Consider the following 14758-nt stretch of genomic DNA (forward strand, 5'->3'; position numbering starts at 1 on the left):
CTGAATTATAATTCAATGATTAGACATTATGAATAGCAATTTAAAGATATGATAAATTTATATGAGAGAAATTGTCTTGCTTCATGTATGAAGAGTAATGACTATATGAGTTGTTTTAAACATGTACAATATTCTGTATTGTGTATGATTTACACCATGATAGATTTTCATAAATATGCATGTGTTAAATTCTGTTTTAAGTTAGGAAAAACAGCTAAAAATATATAGAAATCTACAAAATGTTAAAGACAGCTTTTGGAAAATAGGCTTTGGGTTAAACCCAACTTTTTTGAGTGGTTTTCTAGTTTAAAGGCAACAGAATGTCAGTTGATGATGAGTATGCTAGTTCAGTGATTCTCAACCATTGAGATTTTTGAAGTGTGCCGCCACTGCGAATACCCATACATAAGTGACGTCAGACAAGTAGTTCATTTGGTTCTACCTTGTAACTGGTGTTATCGATAACTACCGGTAGTTACCAAGGCATTTAGGAAATGTACCTAAATAACCAACTGCATTTAAAAAATCACTATTATGACGTCACTGGTTGTCCTGCGGTACTTACTGAAGTAACCGCATGTGCCGCCAAATTTTTAAATTATTAAAAGTGTACCGTGACAAAAAAAAGATTGAAAATCACTGTGCTAGTTGACCAACAACATGTTCAATGATGGAAAATCACAGAGAAAATTCATCACATTATTCAGATCAGTGCGATAGTGGGAATTAATTATTAAACTTATCATAAAAATCTGTCCAATGAACTGAATGTGCAATAGATTGCAGAAAAAATTGTTTGAGGTCAGAGCAAAGGGTATGACCTCAAACAAAATGCTGCACTAGACCTCAGTTTTCTTTCTAATGTCATTAAAGTTGATGAAAGCTGAATCTATTCCTATGACCTGGAGTCTAAATGACAGTCAATTCAATGGAAAAATCCAGAAACCCATGTCTAAAGGCAAGGCAAGGAATTATTCACAAGAAGTTTGTTCCTCTTGGTCAACAGTTAATGCTGCTTTAAATGTTGAGGTTTTAAAGCATCTATGGAAGAATGGATGGAGGAAGAGACCTGACAGAAGACAGAACAAGACATTGCTGCTCTATCGCAACAATGCTCTCCTGCATCTACCCTTTTAATTCAACAATTTTTGGATATCAATTACATAGATGTAATGTCCCATTTTCCCTACTTGCCAGACATCTCATTTTGTGACTTCTTGTAGCCAAAACTAAAAATGAAACTAAAAGGACAAAGATTCCAGGAGAAAATTCAGATTGAGTCACAGACAGAATTGAACAAACTTAAGAAAATGACTTCCAGAAATGCTTCCAGATATGGAAGCACCACTGAGGTCATTGTATTGCCTCAGAAAAAGACTACTTTGAAGATGATGTCAGCCACTAATATTTATGGTAAGCAATTTTTTTATGTCATCAGTCTCGAAATACAATAACTACACTAGGTATAAATAAAATTATAAGACAATTCCTAACCTTACAGATCCAGTTTTTGAAGAATGAAAAAGATGACTACTGTCTGACGAAAGTTCCATATATTTGTCAAAAAATTGTTCATCCGAACACAATTCAAATGGTCCATAAGCAAATGCCATGCAATATGCTGTCAAACTTGAACGATGATAAAAATCAAGAATGCGTTTCCTGTGAATAACATTTTAAAATAATTATAGCATTAATTCCATATGCAAATAAAATGTATATTATAATTTTTAAATTAAAACTCATAAATTACTATTATAACTTCAAGGTAATTTCAAAAAACCATATTATTAAATATTTTTGTAGAAATTATATATGAAATGGTATAGATAACAAAAAATTTACAATTTAGAATACAATAAAATAATTGCAGTCAAATAAATACAGGGTTCCTACTCAAATTTTTGTATCATATTCCATGACTTACCCTGATCCTCACATCCCTTACAATACGGCACATTAACAAAATAAATCACCACTTGACTTATTATACATATACACTATTGCTTCTCCAATTTTTTAACTGGTTATTTTTTCTAATTAACAGTTATATATTTTTTATAATTGACAAATTAGTAAAATTAAAAATAAAATAAGAAAGATAGAATTATGGCATGTCTTCTCTACATAAACTAAAATGTTTTATTAAATAAAAATAATTTATTCTGTTAATAACTCATAACTGTAAAACTTCATGGCTTGAAAAAAGAAAAAAGCCATTAATTATTATTAAAAAATTCTGTATAATCCATGTACAAAAGTATAAATTTATTAAATTTGTCCCTTAATAAGTTTTCCAAACTTTATAAAATACTAATAAACTGGGAAAAAAGTTTCAGAAATCAGAAACTGTTTTATAAATAAACAATCAAAATTATTAAAATGAGAGAATGATAATATTAATTCAAATGGTATTATTTAAGTTATTTATCATTTTTGATTCTTTGTAATCAGTTTTTTCATCAGTTCATTAATATCTGCCCTCAAATTGAAAGTGTAAATTGTGAGATATAGAGAGTTAAAATATTTCAAAAATTTTTTATCAATGTTAAATTATTAAGAATATTAGATTTTTCTCTCTAATTTGTAATACTACATAATTAATACAACAGTTTTAAAATATAAAAGTATTTTAAAATTTAAAAATAACAATTGATATTGTTGTATGCTTGTATATTTTGTGCACTATAATTTTGAGAAAATTTTGGGTATATTTGGGTAAAATTTTGGATCCTAAAAATATTCTGCACCCCTTCTCATAAGTTACATTGTACCACAATATTTCTTGCTGCCTGCAGACAGCTACACTTGGTCAACCATACTGTCAGCAAACAAAATCAACAAGGTGACAAAGAAACAATTTCCTGACTTTCCATGACTTTTTCTGAACACTAATGAAAATCCCTGACTTTCCAGGTGTGTAGGAACCCAGTGAATAGCTATTATAAAAGTATTTATTTAAATATAATATTTCTAATTATTTTTTCATCAAAAACAACTAAATTAAGACTTCAATATGGAAAATGCCACATAATTGTAAAGAAAAACTTATGTACGGTACATATTGTATATGTATTTTCAGATATTTTATTTTCAACAATTCTATAGTGAACATAACAATATTTGACATTTGAATATAACAAAAGTACAAAAGTATTTTTTTTTTTCTTTTTTGTCTCAACACCTATCAACCTTTAAAATGCAGCCTTTTAATTCTAATTCCAAATGTTTTCGGTCTTTTTAAAAGGTCTTTTTCTTTTTCATCTTTACGACTGGTGCATTAATAGACACAAGGCATCTTTACATCATCTTTATTCTGGGTCTTCTATAGGCCGATACATGTTTCGAGCAAAGGCCCCCCTCATCTGTCACCTACACAATAAGACACATTATAAATTTCTTACATTACAATGCTTTATCATGACAAATTACAACATACCGTGACTTGCAGGATTTTCCTCAGGTGGTGTTGACACGTATACATTCTGTTTAAAAATTACGTATTTACAGGTAAAAATTGTTAAAATACCATTGCAGTTTAAAATGTATATACAATTTTAAATTACTATTACAGTGAAGGCTTCATGGTTTAACATTGAACGTCAACCATCGACCATGATGTTCGATGTTAAACCATGAAGCCTTCACTGTAATAGTAATTTAAAATTGTAGATATATTTTAAACTGCAATGGTATTTTAACAATTTTTACCTGTAAATACGTAATTTTTAAACAGAATGTATACGTGTCAACACCACCTGAGGAAAATCCTGCAAGTCACGGTATGTTGTAACTTGTCGTGATAAAACATTGTAATGTAAGAAATTTATAATGTGTCTTATTGTGTAGGTGACAGATGAGGGGGGCCTTTGCTCGAAACATGTATCGGCCTATAGAAGACCCAGAATAAAGATGATGTAAAGATGCCTTGTCTCTATTAATGCACCTAGTTGTGAAGATAAAAAAGAATAAAAGGAAGACACAGTCTCGGAGTACATAACTATACAAAAGCATTAACATTTCTTCTTTGTGAACTTAAAATTCGTAAGAAAAGAAATAATTATATAGTTTTTGTATTAATAAATTTTAGATTTACTAAAAATTTAAAATTATTCAGTTGTGTATTTTATCAAACACAACATCTTCACTTTATGTAAAACTTAACAAAAATTTGCAGTTTTTTTAATAATTAAATATACTCATCTTTAAATTCTACTTCAAAGTTATAATATTTTAAAATTATTAAATTTTTACCATAAAATCTAAGATAGTTATATAATTCATCAAAAATATTAATTTGTAGTAATAATTATACTGGAATGAGCTTAGTAAAATCCTTCCAAGTAAAATTTATTATTCTATGAAAAACCACAGAATGATTGCTACTATTATTGAATCAAATTAGTTTTCTGCATAATTTAAAATTTCAAATAATGTAATAAAGTATAACTTTAAGTCAGCTATAAACTTAAATAAAAATTATTACCTATCTGATTCTGTTAAGCTGCATAAATCTTGTCCATCCCAATATTCACTGCACACATCTAAAAGTAAATCTGCAGTCCCTTGTGAAAATAATTGAAAACTACCTAAAAATATTTTTAAGAAAATTATAATTAAAATCAGACTTTAAAACTACTGTCACTTAATTTTAAAAATTCAATTTTCTATTAAAAATAATCAAAATTAAAATATATAAAGACCATAGCTTTTTATTTTTTGTTACTATTTTTGTTTGGTTTCAAAATTATGCTCCTAAAACTTGTTAAAGGGAAATACAAAACAAAGATATTTTTCTCGTAATAATCATAATAGCTGAAATATATTTTTCTATCTTACCATGCAGTAATTATTACACAAGTAATATTTATGTGATAGAGACAGCATGAGCTTTTTAATTCTAAATGGTTAAAGACGGTTTTATGTTAAAATGTTATAATTTAGTTTCCAACAAAAAATGAACATTATTTCTAAGTTTAGTATTATATTTTATATTTATATTATTATACAAGACATTTATCAGATTAACACACAATAAATAAATTATTGTGTAAATACCAGAGTATGTTGTTTATTACATTCTATAACTTTAAAAAAGGATTAAATTTTTAGAGCAGTGCTATTCAAAGCAGTAGTCTGTTGATTGATACTGGTCTGTAATAAAATTTCATCACATATTTTTGCAAATACTTTCTGAATTGTACAAACACTAAACCATTTCTTCAGCATTTTTACTTTATCATTAATTTTCACTTTTCTTATTACCGTGTTTCTAAAATAGTTCATTTAAGTCAAATTAATAGCTTATTCTTAAATTATTCAAGTTCAAACAAAATAAAATAATATATAATGTAGTATAAATATACAGTAGAGAGTCGTTAATCCGAACCCCGGTAATCTGAATCGCCGGTTGTCCAAACGATTTTCAGTCGGACTGTGTCGTTCTGAATCGAACGTTTTTGATACTAGATTTACTTCTAAAGTATAATTTTCATGTTTTTATATTCTTCAATATATTTATTTTGTTTGTACAAAATAAAGAAATAATTTTTAATGATACGATAGCCTCGACTATTATTATAAAAATTTTCGTTAGGCTTAAAATCGACGAAAATTCAACACGAAGCGACACGCAACGGAGAAAAATTTGAACATCGGACAGGTTAATATATTTTTTCGTACATAACTGGTTATCCGAACAAATCACTAATCCGAACAACCCCTGTCCCCAATTCATTCGGATTAACGACTCTCTACTGTACTACTTATTCTTAATATACAGTAATACCTTGGTTTTCGTTGACTTTGGTTATTGTCGGTTTTGGTTTTCATCGATTTTTTCGTGAAAAATTTGTCTTGGTTTTTGTCGGTTGCCTCGGATTTCATTGGCATGCCCATATGACCTCGCTGCTAATTTTGCAAAGACAAAGGGCGACCCACGCATTTTTCTGCTCAGCGTGGCGTCGTTCCTTGTTGTATGAACATTAGCACATCCGGCTATCATAGAGGAGTTGTTTGGAGAGATGTTCATACAACAAGGAACAATGCCACGCTGAGCAGAAAAATGCGTGGGTCACCCTTTGTTTTTGCAAAATTAGCAGCGAGGTCATATGGGCATGCCAATAAAATCTAAGGCAATCGACAAAAACCGAGACAAATTTTTTGTGAAAAAAATCGACGAAAACCAAAACTGACAATAACCAAAGTCAACAAAAACCGAGGTATTACTGTATTAAGAAAATAGATTGAAAATCTGCCATCTAAAATTGTTTGAGAAGTACTGTGTAGAGGAATCTGGATTTGGTTCACTAATTCCTTTATATCCTGAATCTAAATAATTAACATTGTTTTTCCTTATTAAATATGCCATTATAAGAACAGTTTATATAAAGTAAATTTATTTTTTAAGTGATCACACCTTAAAAGGTTCTGGGTATGTAAATTTTTTGAAGTAAATTTAAAAACATTGCATACTATAACACTAGAATTATATTATTATAATTAAATAATTTGATGTTAAAATGCAGATCTATAGCTAAAGATAGATCATCTTGACTATTGACAAGCAGATTTTCTACATAATACAAAACAGTTAATATTATATTTAATAATTATTAAAACAAACTTGAATTATTTCATGTTATTTTATAAGATTGCTAAAATTATATTAGGACAGAACTGTTTAGTAAAGGTATTAAAACATTTTTGTTTGAATTTAACAATAAAGAAGCTATGTAAGCAAAATAATAAACATTTTACTTTAGTAACATAATATAGAAAAATTAATTAATTTACCTCTTGGAATGTCTTTAATTACTGCACATGACATAGTCGGAAATGGCATTTTTAACCTTGGGAAGTTGAGTGATCTTGCAAGGCGACCTTTCTGAATTAATTCTGGTCGCTAAAATTCATATATAGATTTTCAAAAGATTTATTATTAATATCACTTTGAAATTAATTTAAGTTAAATCTATATTATCTTAAATGTTGAAAGAAAAATTTTAAATAAAATTTAACTAACTAATTAATTATTTCTGAAAATAATTTTGTAGCAATTTCATTTTATACTATAAATTGATACATTTCAAAGTAGGCAATAAAATCAGATAATTAAAACCAAAAGAGAAAAAGTAAAATTTCATAGTAAATATCATTAAAAATACAAAAAGTAAACAAAAATGAGGATTCACTTTAAAATAAGAAAAATACATTTTGGCTCATATAAATTTCCATGTCATATAATATTTTACACACACACACACACACACACACACACATACACATATATATATATATGTATATGTATGTATACTGTATTTAAAATATTCCCTACGCTAAGATATTTGTTTTCTTATTATAAGATTAATTTACAGATATCAAAAACCTTAACTAGTGTTCTAAATGATTAAAAGTTATCAAATAGATGTGTTTATAATGAAAATAGATAAAAATGTTAAATGATGATATAATTATCAATATTTCTGTAAACAAATTTACATTTTACTAGTAATTAATATACTAATAACCAACTGATTTGTTAATTATTCAGTAATACTAATTAATGACATTATAAAATATCAGGTCAGTCCATAAGTCCATGCGCATTTTTATGACCTCGAGAAAAATTTTGTTTTGCTGTTAAAAATGTCAGTCTAATGTGATAATTTTTACACCGAAGTGTTAAATTGGATCTCATTCATATAATACTGTTCAGAATTGTGAACATTTCAGTTGTTTATTTTCATTAAAATGAAAGTAACGGACGAATACAAAAGACATGTTTTATACTTTTTACTTTTAAGTGGTGAGAATGCTACAAATGCAGCCAAAAAAATAAATACTGTACATAATCAAATCGTAATTAGTGCAAGGACTGCGCAGAAGTAGTTTGAGAGATTTAGAAACAATGATTTTAGTGTGGAGGATAAGGCTCGTACTGGAAGATCCATTGACTTTGACGACGATGCTCTCTCTGCACTAGTCGAAGCGGAACCATCGTTAACAGTTGACGAAATTGCGGAACGTTTAAATTCATCCCACGGAACTGTTCATAGACACCTACGACAAATCGGAAAAGTTTCAAAGCTAGGAAAATGGACACCGCACGAACTGTCAATAGCTAACCGACAACAACGTGTAAACATTTGCACGTCTCTTTTATCCCGTATTGCTTTAGAACCTTTTCTTGGTAGGCTGGTTACCGGAGACGAAAAATGGATCCTCTATAATAATGTGACGAGAAAAAAACAATGGATGGATGGCGACAAGCAGCCAAAACACTGCAAAAGGTGGGTCGCATCCAAAAAAAATTCTTTTGTCTGTTTGGTGGGATATGTCGGGTGTAATTCACTTTGAGCTGTTAGAACCTAATCAAGCAATTACAGCTCAAATGTATTGTGAGCAATTAGAGCGTTTAAATGAAAAATTGAAAAAAAATCGACCGTCGTTACGAAAAATACGCACAAACTTATGGACTGACCTGATATATACTTTTCCATAAAAATATTTTTTCTGCATAATTTTTAATTGATAATCTACGTAACTGAAGTATTCTATAATTCAAAAATTATTTACAATAAAAAATTACCAAGCATATGTGTTAAACATTTTTTACTCACAACATGTCTGAAGAGAGCTAAATGATGTTTAAAATCATAGCCATCAACAGCTTGGTCAGTAAAACCTATTAATTTAGCAAGTTCACAAAGACATCTACAAAAAAAAAAGTGTTTATCTTCAGAATATAAAATGTGGACTATAAATATAAATTAATATCTCAAATAATTACCTCTTATTAACTACTGGAACAGCAGCATCGTTATGAAGAGATTCACAAGCAATATGATCACAAAATTGTGAATAATGCTCTTGACTAGATGGATTACATGTATTTAATAAAATACTTAATCCCTAAACAAAAATTTATAATATACAATTAGATATTAATTTTAAAATAGCAAATAAACAAAATAGGAGATATGTTAGTAAAATTTATAATTGTCATTATATTAATATAGATAGACAAAGCATACACCAAAAATTTTTAACTCAAAAAAAGGAATAAATAGAAACACCAAAAACCAAAATTTAACATTAAAAAAAAAAAACAATATTCTTCCTGTTTTGAATCATTATGTTAATTAAATAACATTATAACATAAAACAAATTATATAAAGTAATAAAAAATAATTTATAAATGCATTAAACTCTCCCATTGATACAGTTATTTCATCTAACATAATTTATAAGTATTATATTCTAATTCATTTATCCTAGTTTAATTTTAAACTAGGTAACAAAAACAATCTGTAGAGACAATATTTATCAATAATTATTACCTTGAAATAATATAGAATATAGATTTCAAGTATGAATAAAAAAAACAAAAAATAGAAATATAGCTAAATTAAGGCAATCAAAAACTTTAATATGCAATTAACATTTTCAAACTATTTCATAGTCCAACTTCAGGTCACACATATTTTGGAATTGAAACATGAATGGACTAAAGTGGACTGTGAAATAATCAAACTCATTCAGTATGATTGTTTAAATCTTATTTTATTGGATGATTTGCAAAGATAAACTTTGTAGAGGATTAAAAACATTTGAATGTATGCATCATGTATAGAATTGTGACATTCCAAATAAAACATTTTAATGTATAAATTTTAAATTTTGTTATTTTTATAATTTATTAAAACAGTTTAATATTATATTATGTTTCTAATATTGTAATATTAATTCACATAAAATAAATATTTTATTATTTACCAATGGTTTCAAATTAGATAAGTACTTTTTCCATTTAGGTTCATCAAACTGAAGTCCAAATGGACCATTTATGCTATGAGTAAGATCCAGAACTTCAACTTGACTTTCAGGATGATAAACTAAGAATTAAATAAGATTAAAAAAAACAAAATTTTTTGTAGATTATTTGTGATTTATTAAATTTAATATATTTAGATTTTAAAAATTTAATTAAATTTACTATGATCTTGAGAATCTTCATTTTTTTCAAATTTTTCTGGATGATGCTGACATTCGTGATATCTCTCTTCCGATTTAAAATCTTCTCGAACAATAGCTTCATCCATATCAATCGATGGAGTTGAGAAATATGCATTATCTTCAGAATCAGTTTTACAATGAGCAGATTTTAAAAAAAATACTTTTTCAGCTGTTGGATTTGGCCATGATAAAATACCTTTCTTATCGACACAACATAAAGCCTAAAAGTTATAATTATGAAAGTTTTTATTAGGCAATGAATTAAATTAGTCTTTAAGTCATACCTTAATATTTAAAAGGCAATAAGTTGAACTTTAAAATAATTTAAACAATTTTACATTAGTTGTTCTGATGCATGACATTCCGTATTGAAAAACTGAACAGATGACATTTAAGTTATACAAAAATAATAATTATATTAAATTATTATTAAAAGTATGTTAAATTAACAACTTTTTATATTTTAGTTTGTTTTACAAAATAATGTCATTGACATGTAATCTTTTATTCTTTTGAAAGTATACAAAATAAAATTCTTCACTTTCAAAAGTATATACATGTATGTACATAAATAAATAATAATTTTCATTTTTACTTTTCTAATCAATAAAACTTAAAATAGTTCATTTATATTATTTTCTTCCACTTTAATTAAAAGTGGAGAGAAAATTATCTCTATAGTATCAGAATACTTATGTACTATCAATAGGAATAAATTCCTTAAAAGTAAGCTGTTATGAACTAAATATACTATTATACTTAAATATTTTTGTAACGATGGCATGCCATCCTTGGAAGCACCGCTTCCCTTGTATTTTCTAAAATATAAATACATATTGTGCGATTATTTTCATATTTTTAACATACTTTGAATTAATTAAAATTAATATTTTATTATAACCACATTATGTATCTTATTACAAATTTCTATACTACATGTGAAAAAAACAACAATTGCTATTGTATATTCGAATATCAGTGGCAGAATGGAAGTGCTGTATTCCCAATGGAAGCACTGTATTGTCAAATACAGGACAGCTTCCCAGTGAAAATATCTGAATGGTGTAAAGCAGCCAGATTATACGCATTTGTACATTCGCTTTAAAGTGCATCAACTTCACGTGGTTTAGCTGGTGGATGCTACACACCAAAATATTGTATAATGATTCTATCCACGAGTGGTTCTGGGCTGTTAGCTGCCTGCGTGCTAGATATTTGGCCGTCCTTGCCCCATTATGTGAATCACAAGTAGATTTATAACTTAACCCAACCGATAGCAGTTTACTGGTATGTTTTTATGATAGTTCTGTATAGTTGACAGGAGTTTAAAAAAAATCCATTAAAATATTTGATATATTTATTCTGCTCTCCCATCTTGTATTACTTACAGATTTCAATGTTAAACTAGTGATGTAATGATTTAGTATGTCCCATCTATAAGGGGATGCAGAAAAAAACATATACAATTCTTGTACAATGTTAAAAAATAAACTGTTCCTTTGGCAGCATCATTTACAACTAAATTTAATGAATGAGATGCACAAGGTACAAAAAAAAGCTCTAGAATTTATTTTCCTTAAATTTATGATTTATGTATCCATTGTCATAAAAATTTATCTTTTCACTTCTTTCCCAAGACTAGAAGTATTCAAGTACAAAATAACTGGTTTCGACTTATATCTACTTAAGAAGTAGTTAAATAATTAAGAGATTAGGGAATTAGGGACATAAATAAAACCCTGCTGAAAAAACTGGAATTTTAAACTAAATCAATCTCTAGCCGAGTACAATAGGGACTGATTTCTTCATATTATTAGATGTAATAAAGACAGAAATTTTTCCAGTTCAATGAGAGTGACCGAAAAGTTGTAAATTTTGGAAATTTCCATGAACACTTGGTCCTAAAACGAATTAGTTAGAAAACTAAGGACGAACAATCTGTTAAGTTTAACATATTTAGATTTTTACAGCTATGGTGAGAAACGTTTAAAATTTTACAACCACCCACTTGCATCCTTTGAGGTATACTAGTGATGCAACAAAAGAGACATTTGACATTGACCAGTATCGACACCCTTGGGATTTGCAGAGCGTGAATGCATGCATGCACTGAACACCTACCAGGACCATCTATGATTCCATCCATTAGCCATTCGTAGGCCATCACTGACACGCAATTAATTGATTGCCTCTGGAAGTCAGCTTCTTACAGAAACACAGCTTCCCTATTGTGAGATCGAGGGAGATAACAGGAAGTCATATCTCCCCTTTCTGGCAACAGGTCGTTGACCTTTCACTTGTCAAGATGGCTCTAAGTTTATGATTTCGGTCCCGAGAATCGGGACTCTTCTTGTCGGGCGAGTGGATGGGAGGTGACATGGGTCGACGATAAGGCGAAAGCGATATTCGAGTCAAAGAGGACACCATTTAACCATTAAAACAAGATTTATTGGAAGTAAACAAAGGACACAATTACAAAAATTGACTAATTTCCCTAATCCACGTAGGGTTCGAGAGAGAGCTTACAGGTTCAGTTCATACCTCATTATTAGTTTCCTTATTAAGTTAACACTTAGATATCCAAGAAGTGTATATAGGTATCCGAGAATGGCACACTTTTATAAAGTCACAACTGAGCGCAGTGACGTTGGAATGTAAGGTCCAGAGCGGTGACGACCTGCAATGGCGTTGGTCCGGCAGAGGATAAGAGACTTCCCGGAGGGGGTAAAGAAGCGGCTTTTATAGTTTTAGGCTGGGAAAATCGGTCACGTGATCGATGGTTGATGGCAATTTGGGTCCTGGGTGTTCCCGGGACCAAAAATATATGACGAATTCGGACGTTAACTATAAACTTAAGTTGCAAGATGATCTGTATACAGCTTAAGAACAATGGATAGTTGACAGTTATATGGCCAGGGACGCATATTTTCTCGGCTAGGAATTTTTTCTATGGAGGATGTTTATAATAGGGAAAATTATTCCAATTTCTGAATCTGCTGGAATTCCAGATCTCATACTATCATCAAATGTCACCACACACCATTGTTTTGTAATATCTTACATTTTGTGACCAATAACTATTTGAAACTTAAACGAAATGATTGCCATAATATAATCAGGCAACTTTATTGCTACTATTAATAGCAGCGGAAAAGTAGCCCAATTAAAATAAGGCATTCATTTGGCTTATTATTAAAACATCAGGCTTTGAGATGTTGATATATTTGATACTTATTCAGCTTTTTCATAACAATACTCATTTCCAACTTTTTATAGATCCTCTTGGAATTATTATATTGTCATAAATTTTAAATATATTCAAACATTAAATTAATTAATTTTTAAAAATAAAATAGAGTAAGACCTCGCTTAACGCTGATTCAATATAACGAGGTCTGCTCGAAGCCTAAAAAAAGATCAAAATTTACGCTGATTTAAATTATCGTAGCATTTCATTGATTTGTATATAATACGATTATTTGCAAACACAAACCAGTCAGCAAAAGCTGGCAGAAAGGTGTACTTTCTTTAAATCTGTTTGTTTGGTGCAATTTTGGAAAAATATAACATCATGGATGCCATAGGAAATATTGGCTTCACTTGGCAAGAATTAACTGATAAATGCACGAACAAAGTGTGGAAGAAGTTATGACTGAAGGTATCCAAGAATTCTCAACGAGAAGAGCCTATTGCTGTATTGTTAGGTTAAGTTTGGTCAACCTAACGATACAGCAATCAATATATCAGGACTAGGAGATATAGACGAACAGAATATTGAGGAGTTACATTTCTGGTGAGAGCCTTACTGACAATGATGACCTTCAAGGACTAGTAGAACAAGGAATTCACGTAAAACTGGAAAATAGAGATTCTGAAAATGAAAAACCCAAAAAATTTCTCTACAGATTTCCTTAGTAAAAGTTTGGTAACGATAACTGAAATTGTTGATCAAATTGTAGCGAATGATCCAGGTTTTGAAAGGAGTGCAAAAGCAAGACGAAGCATTTTGGATGCGAGCTTCTGCTACCGACATTTGCTTAAGGAAAGAAAAAAGCAACAAATGAAACTTCATGACTATTGCAAAAGAACAAGAATTTCAGAAAAGTCAGGACCTTTGTCACAAAAAACGAACTATACATTTCTGTGTGCATACATTTACATGTTATTTAACATATATTATTATGCAAATTAATATAAAACTAACTTAAAATTAAAGTAAAATTTGCTTATTTTTGGTTGCGTATTCCTCTATCCCTATTTACTCTATGTTAAAATGACCTCATTTAACGCTGTTTCACTTAGCACTTTGTTATCTAGGAACATCCCCCATGTTAAGTGGGGTCTTACTGTAAATAGTATAATTTTTAATATTACAATAAATACTAAGAAACTTTCTTATAGCATTAAATTTGTTGAATCAATGTTTCAGCTTATTATTAATTATTGAGAAATATAATAAATTATTTATATATATTTTTATTTTATCTGTATGTTAATAAGTGACAGATTTTCAGGAGGAATTTTTTTGGGACATCTGTTCTTTCATTGTAGTTAAGAATATTTTTGATTACATACAAAACTAATTTCTTATAAATTTAACTAATTGAGATATCATAAATAAATATCAGTTTAATTTGAAAAATTTAATGGAAAAGAATTTTATTTATATTAAACAGTATATATCTAATTTAAATCTTTTAAGGAAAAAGTTCATCAAAACTCTGTAAGCATTCTAATGTC

General features: G+C 28.8%; 1 protein-coding gene across 1 annotated transcript in view; it reads right to left on the reverse strand.

Annotated features, from left to right (window-relative positions):
• The window catches only part of l(2)k05819 (transmembrane protein 94-like protein l(2)k05819), a 72079-nt gene that overhangs the window by 21156 nt on the left and 36165 nt on the right, over positions 1 to 14758 (reverse strand). The window contains exons 9-15 of the mRNA XM_067273423.1: positions 9999 to 10239; positions 9779 to 9897; positions 8792 to 8913; positions 8622 to 8715; positions 6796 to 6904; positions 4487 to 4589; positions 1495 to 1662 (exon numbers count right to left, since the gene is read on the reverse strand). Coding sequence (XP_067129524.1) covers positions 1495 to 1662; positions 4487 to 4589; positions 6796 to 6904; positions 8622 to 8715; positions 8792 to 8913; positions 9779 to 9897; positions 9999 to 10239 — 956 coding nt within the window. The remainder of the gene's footprint in view (positions 1 to 1494; positions 1663 to 4486; positions 4590 to 6795; positions 6905 to 8621; positions 8716 to 8791; positions 8914 to 9778; positions 9898 to 9998; positions 10240 to 14758) is intronic.

Source organism: Centruroides vittatus, unplaced genomic scaffold, assembly GCF_030686945.1.
Source record: "Centruroides vittatus isolate TY-2023 unplaced genomic scaffold, ASM3068694v2 contig_476, whole genome shotgun sequence".
NCBI lineage: Eukaryota > Metazoa > Arthropoda > Arachnida > Scorpiones > Buthidae > Centruroides > Centruroides vittatus.